This window comes from Bos grunniens, chromosome 11, assembly GCF_055505025.1.
Source record: "Bos grunniens cultivar Pamir isolate PY7600 chromosome 11, Bosgru_T2T1.0, whole genome shotgun sequence".
Taxonomy (NCBI): domain Eukaryota; kingdom Metazoa; phylum Chordata; class Mammalia; order Artiodactyla; family Bovidae; genus Bos; species Bos grunniens.
The window spans coordinates 78,318,025-78,337,875 of NC_141175.1; the positions used below are offsets into that span (position 1 = coordinate 78,318,025).

A 19,851-nucleotide genomic window follows, 5' to 3' on the forward strand; every position below is an offset into this window, starting at 1 on the left:
GCAGGACTGGCATTGCCTGGGGATTTGGGAGAAATGCAGACTCCCAGGGATCCTGTTTCTCCCAATACACACACAATTTAGGAATGAGCACTGTATTTTAACAAGATCTTGTGCTCCCAAAGTTGTATATTTTTATTGTTTTCAAATCTGTAAGGGAACTGGGCATCTAAATAAGCTTCCAAGAATTTTTTAGCAAAGTAATCACCCTTAGGCATCTTTTGGGTAAGTTCCAATTTTTATTGAATGCAGATAAAGAGAAAAACCGACAAAGGTTCCGGTGGCCAGAGCTAGACAGGGAGAGACCCAGGCTCCTGGCCAATGCTGATCTGTTCTGAAATGTCAGGAATGCCCCTCTCCCTCAGCTCACCCCTCCAGGAAATGGGAAACAAGCTGGGGTCTCTCCCACCAGCCTGAATAATCCTGTCGCAGGTCTAAACTGATGATGCCAGGTAGAGCTGGGACTTTTCTGAACCCCGTGAGAGGCCAGTTTGAAAGATCTCTTTGTTCCAATCTCTCACATTGACCTTTCTGAGCAAAGCTGCCACTTTAAACAATATCCAATCAGGAGCCTCCAACAAACCCTGGCCCAGAATCAGGCTGCATGCAGACAAGCCAGGAGGCCATGGATTCCAACTCAAGCAAACCCTGGCTGGTCAGGAGCAGAGAGAAAGAGATGTGCATGCAGTCATGGGTCAACGGAAACAACCTGTCTTAGAGTGGCCTGCAGGTGGGCCATGCAAGGAGGTGGCAAGCTCCCCAGGGCCCCTGGTCAGCAGCAAGCAGCAGGGAGGATTTTGGAAAGCACTTTATCTCATTCAGTCTTTGCAACTTCTAATGAGGTTGGTGAGGGAAGCTTCATATTTCTGGGCACCAGCTCAATGCTTGGAACACAGGAGGCACTCAAGAAATTATTGTGGAATAAATCCATCCATTCTCCAAGGGGAAAATTAAAGCCCTGAAGACGCCTGCCTTTTCAGGCCATCACTCACACAATGGAAAAGGTGGGCTCCCTGCAGGCACCAAGGGATTCAGATTTCACTCCCTTCTAGCTAACCAGACCCTCCAGAAAGACAACGGTGTTCTGACTTGGCACAGTTACACTTCCCTTTCCTGGCTATCTGACCTCCAGGACTCCCTCGACTAAGTCTTTTCAAAGGGCTCACGGCATACCAAGTACCTGGATATTGTCTGACTCAATGGACATGAGTTTGAGCAAGCTCCGGGAGCTGGTGATGGACAGGAAAGCCTGGAGCGCTGCAGTCCATGGGGTTGCAAAGAGTTGGACACAGCTGAGTGACAGAACTGAACTGGATACTGAACACCAACTACCTGTTCTCAACAGGCATCCAACTAGTACAGGGGGAATGAATTAAGAGACTGATGATAAATGAATAGCTCATTTATGGGCTTGCACGTAAGGAGCTCATGGTCTATAAATTTAGCCATGCCCCTGATTTATTCAAGAGCTTAGCAAAATATTTTGCATATAGTAGGGTGCTCAACAAATTTTCTTGAGGGAGAGAATGAGAAACAGGGAATGAGAAAATACATGGAATTACCACTGAATGGAACCTAAACAGGCTCTGGTATGCATGGCCCCGGCCAGAAGTCTCTGTTTCAGGGCTGGCACTGCTAGTCGTGTATGAGATGTTTCTGGTCAAAGACCCAGAATTGCACAGCCAGGTCCCAACAGCTGGAGAACTGAACCAGAAGACAAGGTCAGGTGAAGTTCAAATGGTTATCAAGCTACTCCTTCCTGCCACAGAACCACATCATCATTTTCAAAAACTAAAGCTCTCCTCTTCACTCTCAACCCCAGAAAAAGACTGTGACACTTCTGTGCAGGGCCCTGAGGACATCCAAGCAAGGGGACCGTTCTAGCGAGGTCGGGGATGGGTGGTGGTAAGGACAATAAGTAAAGACTGTGCATTGAGAGAGGCTGGAAGGATGTGCCTTCTCTGATGGGCCTCCAAGTTCTCCCTTTGCCTAAAGAGGTCTCTTCCGTGACCACCAGGAGGCTCTCCTGGGTTTTGCCGTTGGGTGACTCTGCTCCCTGGATGCCCCCTTGAGCCATCCGTCTCCTGCCCTCCCCCAGCACTGCAGATACTGGGTGGCTGATGAGAATACTAAATTACTGCTGATTGGACACATCCTTCACTGGGTTATACTTAATAGCAGGCTGGGTTTTCTAAGGTACCTACACACACACACACACAGTAAAAGGGAGGGTGTTTTCATAAGGCTTCACAGCCTGCCAAGCCCTGCAACTCCCTTAGAAAACACACATTCCCTTCTCATTCCCTTCTCATTCCCTTCTCTATTGTTTGGTTTTGGTACAAAGAACATATATTGCTTTATTGATTTAAAAAAAAATAGAAAACTTTTTAAAAAGCACGCACAAAACATTCAGCCCACCTGGTTCGACCCACATAACCCAAGCTGGCTGCCAGACCTGAGCCAAGAATGGGCTCTGTACATCTAGGGAGAAAGAAGGGAAAAAAAAAACACTCTAAGGAGAAATGGCCCCTTGCCCACTGTGGGGGAAGGAGACAAGTCAGCTCACATTCTTTTCTTGGGAGATGCTCAGAGACCCAATTCTAGTGAGGTCAGGGTCATCAACAGTGTCCCTGGCATTGCACCACCCTCAGCTACCCGCTGCTGCTTCACTCCTGGAACTGCTTCATGCAAAGGAGAACCAAGCCTCCCCCACAGCCAAGACCTTGGGCTCACCAACCCCCAACTGAGAGATGCCTCCTCCTGGTAGTCGGCATCCGCAGAACTGCCTGGGGCGAGGCTCCAACCAGAGTCCACGGCTGCCCTCTGGTGGCAGCGAGGGGGAAGTGGAACCCAGGTACCCCAGGTCCCTGCCCTTGGGGAGGGGCCTTCTAACTCGGGACTTTCGGGCCAGCACTTTCAGTCCCAGGTCAATTAGGAACTTTGCCATCAGTCACAGAGCAAGGGGCAGGAGTCAGCTGGGGAAATTAACTGCTGGATCAATAGGGCAAGGCCCTTGGAAAAAATGAATGTCCCTCAGACACTGAATGAGTAAGCGGGCAGCATGAGGGAGGCCCAGGCCTCAGTGAAGCTCAGGGTTAAAGGAGAAGCACTGTCTGGAGGCCAAGCAAACACCACTCACACTGCACAGTGGAGAGCACCACACCCTTTAAGTTATTTCAGATCCTCAACTGGAGGAATCAATCCTCAATCCTCAACAAGTTGGGCCCTGGGAGCCAGCACTACTCGTGGTCATCTGGCCCCTGGGGCTGAGCACCCCGTTCTCAGCAGGGTCTCCTCTGACCCTCTGGAGCCTGGGTCCACACCATGCCCACATGGGAATGAGCTCCGGCTCTCAGATTCCAGCCCAGAGTCTGAGAAGCAGATACCACCACCTCCCCCTGTTCTTTAGGCCCTAACAAATGTCCTCTAACACCCAACAGTGCCGGAGCCCCAGGGACTCCACTCCGCCCAGCCTGTCAGAACACAGTGTCTCCCTAGAGTCCACCCTGTCCCAGGCGGCGCCCAGCTCCCTGCCTTCTTTTCCTCCAGCACAGGGCACTGTCCACCGTCCACACACGGCTCCTACAGCTCCCGCTCAGACGCGGGCTCTGTAAGGAGGGTCCTCGTCCGGCCCAGGCGGCTGGGGGCGACACTCAGGGCTCTCAGCAGCAAGCTGGGAGATGAGCTGCTGGGCTCTCCTCAGGGCTTTTCCATCTTAGCCACCTTTCCCCAACTCTTCCCAAACACCCCAAGAGCCCAGACAATGGGAGTGAAATTTAATCACCAGGAAACGGCTCTGGAGCCCTTTAAAAGACTCTCCAGGGCTGCTCCAGAGACGGTGACGGGGGTGTCAGGTATCTGCATCCCAGTCTCCCCCCGACCCTGCCTCTTGCACCTTGAGCTAAGACAGTGGTTCTCAAGTGCGGTCAGGCTGTGGGGTGGGACAGATAGTTCAGCACCAGGTTTGGAGGCAACACCAACTGTTGGCCTTGTGACTTTGGGCAAGTTCCTTAAACTCTCCTTCAGGAAAATGGGGATATTACTAGTTCCAACTTTATAGGATTACATGTAAAGGCATCAGCATTCTGCCTGACATGCAGTAAGTATTCAACAAATATTGGCGACTATCAAGAAGAAAGGTGTAAAGACATTATTCAAAGCCCACCCAGGCACCCGGGACTACTTTATCTTTGTCACATTCCAGGGTCACCTCTGGGCTGGATGAGTTCATAGGAAACAGAGAGGGAAGGACCGAGCTGCTGCCAACATCCTGAGAACTGCTCCTCACACTCAGGCTTTCAAATGTTCGGGCTGTTCGCTGGGAAACAAATGATGATTCAATCTCTATTTGTCTATATGTGGGAGGCAGGGTGGAGCAGGGGTTGGGGGAGTTGGCATCCTGGCTTTAAGGACCAAAATTTGTGCTTCAGGAGATAGAGGACAAAGACAGGGGAACAAAGTGACAGCCACAGAAAACGAACCAAAATGACGTGGGCTTTCCCGGAGGGGTGATGGTTGGTTAATGCCTCTGCCCACAAGGGGTGCGTGCACGCACACACACACACACAGACGCACACAGCCTGAGTGTGCGGAACAAAGACAGGGCAGGAAGCAGGCCTACTCTAGGGAGGAGCAGGCCTGGTTCCGGAAGAGGAGCCACTCTCTAAGAATGTGACTCAGGGTCCCAGAGAAGGAAGCGGAGCCCTGACTCAGCACAGCAAGGATCATCAGGACCCTGTCCTTCTCCCACACACCCCACAGGTGCCATGGCTGCCCTCTGACACCCCCGAAACCTTAAGTGGCGTGGGTTTCCAGGCCACTCAAATCTGAAGCTGGAACCCCAGGGAGTGATGTCAAGCAACTGACTCAAGCTCATTTGAGCCCTGGCCCCGGGGGTCACATGACCTCCTTCACAGAGCACATGGTCCAGCTTGGCACAGAGCATGTGCTTGATAACTGCTGGCTCTCTCCTTCCCTCCTGGCTGTCCAAGATGCTCACCTTGACCTCGTCACACCAGCAGAAAAACCGGTACGGGGAAGGGAGCAGGCAGCCCTGAGGGGTGAAAGGAAGGGGACCTCAATGGAGAGGGAGTTAACAGTGCTCTGAATTCCATACGCCAGTGTCTTTTCATTCCCACTCTCCTCTTGGACCCTCACACCCTGGGATGCAAGACAGAGACCCCCTGTTAGAGGTGAGGGTGGGGGCAGAGGAAGAACGCACTCAGGGTCACTGAGTGCCTCCCCATTCCTCAGCCCTGCTCTGATGACCACCGACTCTTCAAACCAGAAGCTGAGACCACACACACCAAGCAGGGGCATACTCGCAGGAACATGTGGCAGGCTGTGAGCACCTCGGGGGGTGGCCATGGGGTCTTAACCTGGTATCTGCTGTGGGCAGTGTAGCCTGGTGGTTAATGGTGTGAGGCAAGACCAGCATACGCAGTCCTAGCTCTGCTCCGGACAAGTCACTTGTGTTCTCTGTGCCTCAGTTTCCCATCTGTCAAGTGGGGATGTGAATGACAGTATTTACCTCAGAGGAGGGTTGGAAAGACAAAGTACACAAGCAAGCAATGCACAAATTCAGCACTTAGTGCGTGGTATGTATTAGCAAAAGGAGTATTCCTTATGAATGAATGAAGGGCACAGAACGCTAAAATCTGAACCACCTGGGGAACTCACTGGCAGTCCAGTGGTTAGGGCTTGGCGCTTTCACTGCTGCGGCCCAGGTACCATCCCTGGTCGGGAAATTAAGCTCCCACAAGCCATGCAATGCCGTCAAAAAGAACTGTCCCCTCCCCCAAAAATCTACTCCTCTGCTCCACAGGGCTCCCCTACAGAAAAAGAGCACCTCTTCTCCTGCGAGAGGCCCTGACAGGAAGGAGTTCTTAAGCAGAGAGCAGGTGTCAGCAAACTCTTTTCTGTAAAGGGCCAGGGAATAAATATTTTAGGATTAGCCATCCAGTCTCAAGCCCAACTACTCAGTTCTGTGGGTGAGACAATATGCAAATAATGGGTGTAGCTATGTGCCAATAAAACTTTATTTGCAAAATCAGGATGACAACAGTCTCCTGCTAAAGGGAAGCAGCCAGGTGGCAGCTGACTGAGCAGTAAAAACAGGAACCAGCCTGCCAGGTCACCATCTCACTGAAACTGAGGTTCAGTAATCAAATAAGAACAAAATAGCAGATGGTGGATGGAGCTAGAGTAGACAGGGTGCCACCCAATGGCCCCACCTCCCTGGCCTGGTTGGTGTGAGGCACCCAGGGGCACCCAGGCCAGTACCACCCTTGGGAAGAAAACTGCCTCGGCTCTCTGGGCCTCCTGATCCTTGCATCCCAAATGGGGACACCACCACCTCCCTGGCCTAGCACTTGAGAGTTTTTTCTTTGTAAGTGTAAATTTAAAGCTTGAGGCAGCTGCCCATCTAGCTGTGGAGTGCTTCTAAAAAATAATACAAATAAATGATAATGACTTTCTAAGCAGCTGTGACAAATAGGGTGCTGGGCTGGGTGTTCGCGTATGAGGGAAGAGCAAGGAGGGAGCCTGTGTCCCTGGCCGGGACCGTTTCCCTTTTCTTACCATTTGGAGGACAGGACTTGTGGGGCAACCCACTGCCTCTATCAGGAGGGCGGGATAGGGAGAAAGGAAGGGGCACAGGTCTCCTCCAGGCTGGGGTCCAGCTGGGGCAGGACCACCTCTCCCCAGGCCCGGGCCCACCTCCGGCCATCTCAGCCACCTCTGCCTCCGGGGAGTGGCCTCGCCACGGCCTGCTCCACATTCTGGGCAAGGACTCTGCTTCCTTCTCTTCCAGGTATTAAGCGCTGAAGCTCAGAGCTTCCAACACCCCAAATGGGATGTGGCTCTGATGGGACTGGAATGCCTGCTGGATGGAAAAGCTACCTGGGCCAGAAACCATGCCTCCAGCCGGCTGATCCCCCTCAGAGTCCCACCCCAAACAAGGGCTCCATGTCAAACCAAGCTGAAAACTTTACATGCCTTTGGCTCCTCCTGAAAATTTACCAGCTGCATTCAAGCTCCTTGGAGTTCCTACAGGATTTGAGAAGTCTTTAACTCACTGTTTCCCAGGTGTATTTGCCTTGGAGCATCCCAAGTTCCCCATCTAGAATCCTCAGCCCCATCCTATCTTCTGCCCCACCCAGATTCCTCCTGTCCCTGGGAATCTCCCTTCCCTCAAAGCCCAGCTCAAGGATGACCATCCCAGCCACGTAGCCCACCAAGTTCTAAGCCCACCTGCAGGGTGGGCCTGGTCATCTTCCCCTGACCCCACAGGGAGCAACTTCATAGAGAAAAGCGATGAGCAAGGGCAGAAAAGAGGCTGGCAACCAAGCCCTGAGTGGAAAACGCAGGCCAGAAAGTGGCGTACTATAAATTATGATACTGTTTTGTTGCTGTTTAAAAAAAAGAAAAAAATACACCTGTATATCTATACATAGGAAAATGTGAAAAGACATATATCAAATATTAATAGTGATTATCTGGAGTATGGGAGCCGGAAAATTTTCTTCTGTACAGAGTCAGACTGTAAATATCTTAGGCTTGGAGTCATATAACTCTGTAGTTGCTCTAACGCAGCCATAGATCTAAAAGCTATCTAAACCAATGGGAGAGCTGTGTTTTAAAAACAACCTTACAAAAGCAGGTGACTGGTCAAAAGGTCATAATTTGCCAGTTTCTGATATGAAGATTGAATATGTGGTTTTTAATTTGTCTATTTTATATTTTTCAGTATTTTTCAAATTTTCCACCATAAACATATTACTTATATAAACTAGGAAGGAAGGAGTGATCAATAAATTGTTCGTTTTGGGGAAGGGAGAGATAAAAATTAGGTATTTGGGATTAAAATACACATGCTACTATATAAAAAATAGATAACCAATAAGGACCTACTGTATAGCACAGGAAACTATAATCAATATTTTGTATTAACCTGTAAAGGAAAAGAATATAGACAAATACATGTACATATATGTACAACTGAAGCACTTGGCTGTATACCTGAAGCTAACACAACTCTGTAAATCAACTATATTTCAATAAAACTTTTCTTAAAAAAGCTTGCACTGCGCTGTGAGAGCTTACAGAGCAGCCTCTCCCACACATCTTGGTGGCACAGGAATGGAAACCCCTACGAGGTCCGAGCTGGCCATCTCTGTAGCTCAAGCAGGACTTCCCTGTAGCTCAAACAGTAAAGAACCTCCCTGCAAGGCAGGAGACCAGGGTTTGAGCCCTGGGTTGGGAAGTTCCTCTGGAGAATGGAATGGCAATCCACTCTAGTATTCTTGCCTGGAGAATTCCATGGACAGAGGAGCCTGGCGGGCTACAGCCCATGGGGTCGCAGAGTCGGACACGACTGAGCGACTAACACACACGTGAGGTCTAAGCTGGCCATCTCTAGTGAAATGACCAATGCGCATACCTTTTAATCCAGAAAGTCCCTCTGTTAGAATTTACCCTGTAGGTTCCCACTGAAATAATGCACCGGTGTGGTTCTGTTCTGGACTCTGGAATATGCTGAAAAGAGCCCAAGTCTGGAAGTGACCTATTTGTTCCTCAGTCGGGAACTGAGTAAACCAGTTCCCAGTAAACTGAGGACATCTGAAGTAGGACATCTGAACTACAGGGCACTGCAAATACTATGCAGCAATGTGAAGAAAAGGCAGCTCTGATGTGGAACAATCTCCAAGAGATATATTTTAAATGCAAAAAGGCAAATGGGAGAATATGTATTTTAAAAAGGAAGAAAATACTACATGCATATAACCACTTAGGAACGCTGCTAACTATCTTGGAATGACACAAGAGCCTAGGAACACTGCCTACAGAGGAACCAGGAGGCAGGGGGTGGAGATGGAAGGAAAACTTATTGTCTCCTGTACCTTTTTAATTTGGTTTCCTGTGTAAGAGTCTTCTACTCCAAAAATGTTAAAAGAATGAATAAAGTGGAATTTAACAAAATGAATCACACCAAAAATGACACAGGGGCTTCAGAGGACTCGAGCCAGTCAGAGCAAAGAAAGCTGATCCTGACCCTGTTTCCTCACCTGTGGGGAGGAGGGAACCTGTGTGGCAGGCCCACCTCCGCCTGGGAGGCCTGAGAAAGGCGAGGTGTTCGCCCAGCCTGCACAGTGACCACTTCCATCGAGCACACGAGTCCCCACTCCCCCAGTCCCCCTGCTTGCCTGGACGTCCTCACAGCCCCTCCAGTGTCTGCAGAAGGCGGTAATGATGCTAAGGGACTCGGGGCACAGGAAGCCCAGGCCCCTGCCTGCCAGTCTCCGGCCTGGTGGAGGCCTTGAGCCCTGTAGAACCGCCAAAGACCCAACACCGCCAGCAACACACCCTCCCAGGTTGGGTTGCCTCTTCTTCCATCTCCACCACCACCCAACGCACCCCGTGAAACACCACGCTGGGCCTGGCACCTACACCCCAGCCCTAGCCCCAGCAGGTGGGAACATCCACCAGGCTCTTCACAAGGAGGGCGCGCTTCTTAACCCCAAGGAGCAAAAGACTAAGAAAGGGGTTCTCGGCCCATGTTTGTGCATCCCAGGGCTCTCCAGTCAACACACAGGAGAACGAGCTTCTTGCCACCTCATATGCAGGCAGTTGCACCCCCAAAACAATGCCAAGCCTTTACTTTCACATCTCCCCTGGCATCTCACAGCCCCCTGAAAGATGGAACAAGCAGGAATTGCCTTTTCCATTATATTTTGGAGAGAATGAGGCTCAGAGAAGCGAAATGACCAGCTGACACTTCAGGCGACAGCAACCACCGCCAGACCGCCTGGCTCACTGCCCTTCACTCTTCCCATACCCCGTCAGGCTCCCGGAACCTCCGCTTCTAAAGACAACCATCCTGCAACACGTGCAGGCTTCACTGCTTCAGCAGCTTCCTGAAGCCCAGTCCCGGTCCCAAGCTCCTGGGCACGCTCATCTGACAAGACAGGAACAAGCCAACCCCCCGTTGTCCTCTCCAGGGAGTCCACACACACATCCCCAAGAGACAAGGGGGACCTGATTCAGCGAGACCAATGTGAGCAGCTTCCAGGACGGGAAGAAATGACCAGATCCTGCTCGTCTGCCGGCGACCTACCCCTTCTTCAAGTTCGTCACATAAGCGCTCTGGAGGGCGGCTTCCAGGAAGTAGGTGAGCTCGTAGTCGACTGGGTGCGAGCCTTTCAGGTGCCGGGATGTGGTGTTACTTGTGACCTAGCAAGGGGGACACAGAGACAGCTGCTGTCTGCAGGTTCCAAGGCTGAGGGGCTGGGGCCAGGCTCAGCCCAGGCGGGGGCAGTGGCTCCAGCACTTCCCAAGCCCCCAGGCACCTCAGGGACACATAGCTCAGTATTCAGACCAAACGCAACCTGACCTGCTTCCATTTAAAATAAGTCTACAATATAATACTTTCCAGCAATATTAACTATTCACATGAAATGTTACAGGAGTATCTAAGGGAACACAGAGACTAGCAATGGTTACGGAAGAACCTCAGCATCTTCTATGCTTTAAACTGAGTGGATAGTTTCCTACCCACTAAGTATTATATTGTATGATTTGAAGACAGACTACATGTCATTTTTATTATACTCTGTCAATCTATAATATATTAGACCAATGCTTTATCTAAAATGCTTTGATTTTGTGTATCTTGACAAATTTTACTACCATATGTAATAAACGTGTATTTTTGTACTTGGAGAAACTTGCTAAATTTTAAAGTTGTTTGGTTTTAAAGGCATTGATAAGGGATATGTATGAAGTCCATGCTGTCTTTCAAATAAAACACTACTCTTCAGAAAAAATAAATAAAATAAGTCTAAACCATTCTCTGCATGCAAATACCAGATGCCCATAACAGCCTTTCAATGCTGGTTTTATTTGCACTTCAGAGGAAACTGAGGCTCAGAAAGTGCCTGAGAACACAAAGCTGGCTTGAGCCATGATCTCAGACTCAAGTCTGGCCAGCTACACATTCCGGGCTCTGTATTTATTGGTACATTCATTCAACAAGCACTCAAGTGCCTACCAAACGCCAGGCACTGCACTGGCCCTGTCACATACCTCAGAACAGCTGGATGGCTGACCCCGGGTCTCTGGGGAAGCTGAGGAACAACTATATTATTAACTGAGCTGTCACTTAAGCTCAGCTCTGGGAGGGCCTGCCTTCACTATGCCACCTCCCTCTCTGATCCAAGGGGAAAAAAATTAACGAGCCATCCACCTTATTTTTAAAAAACTGACGTAGGTTTAAGAAGGATTCTTAGTTCCTCAGAGGTTGGGGCTGGGTCTTACAAGGCACACCCAGTCTTGCCGAGAATGCACAGGGTTCTACGGCCTGCCCTCCCTGGACCCACATAACCAGTTATCGAGGCCCATCTGTGAGCCCAGAGTCCCCGGGGTGCTGATTCCAGCCCTGAAGACCATTACAGCTCATCGCCTGCATCATCCCCTTTAATGAGTCCAAAGGCCAGGCTTCTACTGAATGGGTGACTTTCTCTTTTTCCTGAATGCTTCCTTCAAACCATATGTAATTCCAATGTGAAGAGCTTCTAAAACACTGCATGTGACCTTGGCAGAGGTCAACTCAAGTCTCCACGTGGACCTGTGCCAGGGAATACACTCGAGTCCTGTTTCTGCAGCTTTAAGAATGGGCCTCTTTCCCACCAGGGGAGCCAGTAAGGGACTCCCAGGGCACCTGAGAGTTGAGAAGAGTGTCTACAAGGACTGGCCTGACTGCACCCTTCCAAGGGGAATGGGTGGTGGTGATCAGTCACTAAGTCATGTTCAACTCTTTGAGACCCCATGGACTGTAGCCCGCCAGGCTCCTCTGTCTATGGGGGTATTTCCCAGGCAAGAATACTGGAGTGGGTTGTCATTTCCTTCTCCAGGGGATCCTCCTGACCCAGGATCGAATCTGTGTCTCCTGCAGTGGCAGATGGATTCTTTACCACTGAGCCACCCGGGAAAGCCCTCCAAGGGGAGAGGAGTGGGCAAACAGACTAACCTAAGAATCATCTATTAAACAGGGATGCATATAATACCTACTTCATAGAGCTGTTGTGAGGGCTGTCTCAAACAGGGCTGTCAAACTTGGTCACATGAGCTGAGCTCATCAAGGAGTTTGCTGGCTCCCCATAGACAGTGTGGACTCTTCTATTTAGTAAAACTGTTTTCTGGCAGTAAAGAGTATCATGCTAACAGGATCAGGATACTATAAGGAGTTTCCAGAGCACCTTAAGGATGGGTGCAGGGCCCTCTTTTCTAATTTGCACAAGCATAACCTATGGGGTTAGTTGGCGAGACTGGAGGGCTGGGTGGTGCACAGATACACGTGCTCAGCAGAGGGCAGTGATGACGACGGGGTTGTCATTTCCAGCTTACCTTCTCCAGTTCCTGCAGGAACACCTGAGCGATCCAGGAGGCTCTCTCAAAACAGGTGATCACTTCCTCCTCCCTCTCGGTCAGGCGGGGGCGGGAAGCAATGGAGTTGGGCAGGCGTTCCAGGGAGAGGCCTGCAGGAGGAGGGGCGCACTTCGGACCTGCCCTGCTTGAAGGTGGGGGCACCCAACTCCAGCCCCCTCTCAGGCGCCCAGGGTGGTCTCATCTGAGACTCTGGAGCAGCCAGTGGGAGGCAGAGGTCCAGGGAAGCGGGGGAGGGCCTAAAGCAAGAATGGCATTAGCAGCGGCTGGCATCAAGCAGTGGGCAGACAGCAGGCACCCGTGCCCCATGTGGGGAACCACACTGGTGGTACCCGTATGCCCAACTCCTGCCTGGCCTTCCAGGCAGCACTCCACGAAGCAATCCTGACCCCTCCCCAGGCACTCACCACGTCTACATCCTGGAGCGGTTATTTACATCCAACTCTTCTCTCCCCCAGTAGTTCAACTTGAGCAAATGAGTCTCTTTAGACTGTCACAGTGCCACAGTCCTTGCACATGATAGATGCTTGATTACACAGCACTTACACACAGACCTCTTGAGGAACCAACCAATCTCTACCCTGCCTACGTTACACACTCAGGTCCTATGTGCCTGCAGGAGAATCTGTTTTTGTGTCCCTGGCATTCACTTCCCATTCTTTCAGCAGCAGCACCTCACTTTCCCTTTGAGTGTCCATCCCGCAGCCTCAGCCCCTATCTCACCTCCAGGGCAGGCATGTGATCCAGGCTGACTTATCATCAAGCCCACAGTGATTGGCTAGGGTGTGCACTTGGCCAGGTGGGGCCAAGAGGACCCGATCCCAGAATTCTCACCCCTTCCACTGGGCTTGTTAAGCTGCTAAGAGGTCAGACTGGAATTGTTAGGGAAAGCTGACCTTAAAACGAAGCTACATAACGTGAATGTCATTAATGCGATGCTACACTTGAAAACGGTTAAGATGGTGTATTTTATACATATGTGTCTTCTTACCAAAATTTAAATATAAGAAAACATAACTCTAAAGTCAAAACAAAAACAAAAATCCCAGAATTATAAGAAAGCAGGAAGAGAAAGCTGTGAAGGAAAACAACTATATTTATATCTGTTGTTGTTTTAAGACAGGAAAAAGATTGACTAAACGCTTAGTCATTAAAAAAAAAAAAATGAAGTCTACACAGAGCAGAGATGAGACATGATGGTAAAGGGCAGATTCCTAAAGAGTTTGAATCTGAAGAACTACACCCTGAAACCTTCCAATGTATGCACCAATAAATCACTTCCCCGACTTCTCCCTCAAGGCAGGGGAGGGGTCAAAGTCTGCTTAAATTGTACTCCTGACATGTGCAACTCACAGTCCTGACTAGAGAGTGCTGTCCTAGATGGTGGTTCTCAGTGGGCAGAACTCAGATCTTTCTCATCTTTGTGCCCACACAGTATGTGACATGTAGTAGTGTTCAAGATGAACTGACGGAAGGAAGGGATAAGAAGAGAATCCTCATCTCTCTGCCTTTGGCCCTAACATCCAACTGATGACCATTTTAACATTTCAAACCTCCTCTCCCCTTCCCCTCTCTTATTTCCTTATTTCGGGCTTTATCTCTTGAGTAGATAAAGAGATAAATTGCCTTCCTGTCACGTGCAGCTCACAGTTCTGCCTCCAGGCTCTCATCCATCCTGCTCATGGCTCCCAGGGTGATCCTTCCAAAACTCTTCTGCTTACAACCCCTCCAAGGGTCCCTGCTGCTATAGTATAAGGTCCAAACTCCTGACTCTCTGTACCACACCCTCCAAAGTTCATCCCTGTCAACTCCCCAGCCTTGTCTCTCACCACACATTATAGATTAAATGTTTGTATCCCCTTGAAAGTTACATGTTGAAAACCTAAAGCCCAAGGTGATGATATGAGGAGGCTGGCCTTGGGGAAGTGATTAAATCCTGAGGCTGGAGCCCTCGTGATAGGGATTAGTGTCTGTAGAGACCCCAGAGAGCTCCCTCATCTGTTCCATCATGTGAGCACACAGCAAGATGTTGGCAGCCTGCAATCTAGTTCAGCAGTAAAGAACCCACCTGCCAATGCAGGAGACACAGGTTTGATGCCCGGGTCACAAAGATCCCCTGGTGAAGAGAATGGCAACCTACCCCAGTGATCTTGCCTGGAGAATCCCATGGACAGAGGAGCTTGGCAGGCTACAATCAGGGGTCTCAAAGAGCCAGACACAACTTAGCAACTAAAAACAATAACAAACAATCTGGAAGAGGGGCCTCACCAGAACCTGATCTTGATTTCAGACTTCCAGCCTCTAGGACTATGAGAAACAAATGTCTGTGGGGTATAAGCCAGCCAGTCTGTGGTGCTTTGTTCTAAGCCTGAGCTGACTACGGCTCAGACTGCTCCTCTTGCCTGGAATGTAAGGACCCCCCAAAGTCCACCCAAAATTACAGCTCACCTTCTGCCCCACTGAGTGCCACCTCCTCTGTGGAGCCCCTCCTGATACACCCTGGCATAACCAACCATCTCTCCTGGTCTACACTTTACATATTTCAGCCCCACTATTTTTTATACTTATTTATTTGTGCACATGTTTGCTCAGCCAGACTGTAGGCTCCTTAAAGGCATAGACCTCATCACGCTCCCCTTTCTACAACCTGGCACACAGTAGGCACGATGCAAGCACTGGCTGGCTGAACAAACGACAAGCCTGATCAAGTCTGACAAAGTAGAGTACTCTACAAACCGAAGGTAAGGAATCACTGCTTTTCTTGGCGAGATGTCAACCCATATGGATTCAGTGACCTTGCCCTCTGCCAGGATGGGGTGTGAACTGGTTCAAAGGTTAGGGTGCCTCAGTCTGGGAAACGTTGGGCACAGGCCGTGAAGGCCCTTGCTCAACACAAAGATTCAGTTACCCAGGTCACCAAGTGTCAACATGCCTCTTGCCAAATGACTCATGACCAGGAGAGGACTGAAGGGGGAGGAGGAACAGAGGGTGAGCTGGAGGAGACGCAACAAGAAGGCGGAAGAAGGCAGGTCCCCTGCATCACTGCTAGTGCTGGCCCAGCCTCTCCTCTTGAGACCATGGCCAATGCCCCCGAAGGATGGCGGGACACAGAAATGTTCAGGGCCTGGCCTGGAAGCCAAGCGCAGATGGCTGGAGGGCACAGCCAACTCCAGAAGACACAGAGAGGGTCTGCTTTCACTCATCCTGTGCCCACCCTCCCCAGCCCGGGCCAGAGATATGCCACTGGTTGGGTTCCCTACTGCCCTACCTCTGGGCCCAGAACTGGGATGGGTGATGCCAGCTGCCTGGCAGGTTCAGGCTGCCAGTTCCAAGACCCTGCTGGGCTGGCCGCAACAAAGCATCTGTCTGTGGGGCTGCCACCTTCCCCAAGCTTCATCCGTTCCTTCAGCTCCTAGCAGGGGCCTCTCCTCTAGGAGAGAATTCTAAACCCATCCTCCTTAGAAGCTCACAGCGAAACCACCTCTTCCCTGAAGGCTTCGGAAGTCTCTCGACTCCAAAACCAGCAGAACGTTTTAGCTGCGTCTCTTCTTCGTGTGCCCTTCCTCTCTGCCCATTTCTGGTTGATCTTTGCACCCAGCGAAAGCAAGACCTGGTGTTCAGTGAGTGGAAGGATGCATAGAGGAATGTGCACGTTCACTCAGGCAGAGTGCAGAGCCTGGTGAAGTTTCTTCCTCTCTAAAAAACAGTTCATGCTGAATTTATAAACAAACCGTAGCATTTTTATACAATGGAATACTACTCAGAAATAAACAACACAGATGAATCTCTCAGAACTTATAATTGTGCAGAAGAAGCCTGATATCAGAAAGTACAGGCTGTATGATTTCAGTTATATGTCATTCTAAACAAGAGCAAAATTATTACCTGTATTAATAGAAACTAAGCAATCATTGCCTGGGGTGGGGTTGGAGAAGGGACCAATGGGTAAAGGACCTGAGGGAATTTTCTGGGGTGATAGAAATGTTCTTTGTCTTTACTGGGCTGTTGGTTACATGGGTATCTACATTTGCCAAATTCATCAAATTACACACTCAAGACCTAGGAACTGTATAAAAATATATCTAAAAACAATAAAAATATTCCTCTTTTAAAGGAAGCAATTATGACTAGGGAACTAATGAAGATCAAATTAGAGGGGATATAGTCATTGATGTGGTGGTGTATGAAATAATTTCCAACATACAGAAGACCAAAAAGCTTCCTGGAACTAGCAATGGCTCCTCCTAGTGAGAGTCACAGTCCAATCACTGAGTTCTATCCGTAAAAAAAGGCTTCTTTGTCTTATATTTGCTCTTTGATTCATATGAAAGTCCATTTTCCTGTCTATGAATATCTAATGGGAAATATACCAGGGACTCCAGGCCTCGAGTTTCTTCACCCTCTGCCCTGTGTGTGAGACCATACGAGGTCCAAGGCGGAGACAGGCTGCTCCTGAGCCTGCCCCCAAAGGATCCCAGTGGATCCCAGCCCTGTCAAGTGTCAAGAAGCCAGGGGCTACCAGCAAGCATTGGGTACCACCTCCTGAATTTCCACTAGCAGAGGGGTCTTTCTGTGAAAACACCCTGTCCTATGAGAGAGGGGAGTTCCTCTTTCAAGAACTCTTGCTTTTTCAAGAACTCCAAACTTTCCGTTTGAAGGCAAACTGACCCTGGCACAGCCCTGGGCTCAACACACAGACTGGCCCTGGCCTCATCAGTCTGAATGACTCATCCCATCCTGGACAGCAGTTCTTCCAAGAAGCCCCGCCCTTGGAGCCTGGGGTTCTGGACGTGGAGATGGAGAACGCGATGCTCCCTCTATAGTGGAACTTTCCAGATATGTGGAGCCCTCCCTCCTGCCTACCCAGCTGGTCAAAGAGTACAGGGCACGCAAGAAGGGTACACCCTATGGAGGTGGAGGATGGGAGAGAGGAAGACATGCAAGTGACTGCTTCAGCCCTAAGAGAGGAAGCCGCAAGGCCAGGTTGGGAAGAACCCTTATAAATCACACTCAAAAGCGGACAACTGTGGGAATACAAAATGGTACAGCTTGGTCATTCCCCAAAAGATTAAAAACAGAATTACCATATGATCCAGCAACTTTACTTCTGGGTATACACACAAAAGAATTGAAAAAAAGGTCTAGAAGACATATGTGTGCACTTATGATCATAGCAACAGTATTCACAATAGCAAAAAGACAGAGGCAACCCAAGTGTCTATTGATGGATAGACAAAGAAAATGTAAGATATATATACAGTGGGATATTATTCAGCCTTAAAAAAAGGAAATCCTGCCATATGCAACAACACAGATGAACCTTAAGGATATCATGCTAAGTGAAATAAGCCAGTCACAGAAGACAGAGTCTGTATGATTCCACTTCTACGAGGGACCTAGAGTAGTCAAATCAGAGACGGAAAGTAGAATGGGGACTGCAAGGGGCTGGGGGAGGGGAACGGAAAACTGTTTACTGGACACAGTTTCAATTTTGCAAGATAAAGCGTTCTGGGGATTGGTTGCACAACATCATGAATGTACTTAACACTACTGAACTGTACACTTAAAAATGGTTCAGATAATAAATTTTATGTGTATTTTACTGCAGCTGAAAGATTTTTAATGGTTAAGATGCTAAATTTTATATTTTACCAATTGAAAAAATTTAAGAAAAGAAGAGCAGACAATTTGACTTGTATCAAAGTCTCTGAAAAGTGCATATACTTTGACTTCACTCTACTTCTAGAAATTTATCCTTAAAAAAATAATGTATGCAAAAAAATTAAAAATTTAGCTTTAAATATATCCAGTATAGCACTGTTATAATGGCAAAAAAAAAAAGGAGAGAGAGGCTTAACCTACAGGTTCAATAACAGGAGATAAGTTTGCTAAACTGCAACAGATTCTTGCAATGAAATGCTATGATGCTACTTTAATGTACACACATACTAGAAACTAGTTCATAAAATATTAACTTCAAAAAACAAGTTAAAAAATACATGAATGTATGAACTTATTTCTCTTTAAAACATATAAACCTACAGGAAAAAAAGACTGGAAGAATATACCCCAAAATATTTGCAGAGATGTAAGTCTCAGTTTCCCCAAACACAAAATAAGATCGCTAACAGTGTCCACCTCATAGGTTGGCTGTGAACATTAAGTTTGATGATATACTGAAAAACAGAGCTTGTGCTCTCAGAAAACATTTCAAGTAATGCTCAAAATCATCTCTTAGGTAGGGGTTTAGCCCTTCCCAAGAATGACAAATGGGAAATCTAACTCAGGGAGAAGAGATTCCCTCCAACACCTCCACTCTAAGTGCCAGCCAGACCCAGGTCTTCCGGCTTCAACACCATCTGTCCTCTCAGCCCAGATTCCACACGTCTTTCCTTACTTACCCTCGATGACCCACCAGGGGTTCCCAAATCTCAGGCTTCTGGCCACCCATGGGGTCCTGCCTTTCACATGTGTATCTAACGGCTGAATGACAGCTGTCTACCCTGGCACAGCTGGGCCACAGTGTCAGTGCTGGTTTCTCAAATGCACCCCTCAGTGTCCTGTCCAATTTCACACCCCCACCAACTACTCTCGGGGGTGGCCTCCAACGATGGAGGAACGGGCCACGAGGAGACGATGCAGGGAGACCACACCAACTCCTTCACTTCCAGCTCCACGGTCTCCCTTCTGTGAGTCCGCCCACCTTCCTGTCCTGTTCTGTATCTCTCCACCCAGGCAGGACCTCGGTAAAGGCTTGGTGAGCACACAATGAACACACCAGCCCCTTGCAAGACGCCCAGACTGCTCATTCCTCTCCATCTGCAGGCCAGCCTCTCACTCCAGGGCTCACAGTCTGGGGCCAGGGCTGACCTGCTTTCCCACAAGGCAGATGGCCCACGCCCCTTTGAGAAGGAAGCCAAAATAAACAGCTAATTCCTGCCATACCAGGACTAAAAAAACCCCCCAAACCAAATATCCCACCATATCCTGCCCTAGGAGCTGCCTGGTGTTCTTTCATTTTTTTCAGTTTTACTAAACCCATAAAATTGTATTCTTGCCTGGAAAAAAATCCCATGGTTTGAGAAGCCTAGCAGGCTACAGTCTTTGGAACCCTACTGAGTGATTGTGCATGCACGCATAAATGGTTAATTTTTTTAAAAAGGACACGTGTGCATAAGCTTGAGCTTACACACACACACACACACACACACACACACACAAATAAAGCCATAAAGTCCCAGGAGACAGTAGAAGAGCTGGCGGTTTCAGAGACTGAATGAACAGAAAAAAAATCTTGAGGGGTGAGGAAAAGATAATTTCTCACAGCTACTTAATGTTTCTTACATTTTTACTTTTAAATTTTCACAGCACTTTCACAATTTAGCATCATACTGCAGTATTCTGGGTGAACCA

The 19,851-nt window shown here is 48.9% G+C and overlaps 1 protein-coding gene across 8 annotated transcripts in view; it reads right to left on the reverse strand.

Annotated features, from left to right (window-relative positions):
* TTC7A (tetratricopeptide repeat domain 7A) overlaps positions 1-19,851 on the reverse strand; it is a 123,495-nt gene that overhangs the window by 78,124 nt on the left and 25,520 nt on the right. For 7 of the 8 annotated variants that reach the window (XM_086327090.1, XM_086327093.1, XM_086327091.1 and 4 more), the window contains 2 exons: positions 12,400-12,530; positions 10,112-10,227 (listed from right to left, as the gene is read on the reverse strand). The exons of the other annotated variant lie outside the window; for it this stretch is intronic. In XM_086327090.1, the coding sequence (XP_086183216.1) occupies positions 10,112-10,227; positions 12,400-12,530 (247 nt within the window). The remainder of the gene's footprint in view (positions 1-10,111; positions 10,228-12,399; positions 12,531-19,851) is intronic. 8 annotated transcript variants of the gene reach the window in all.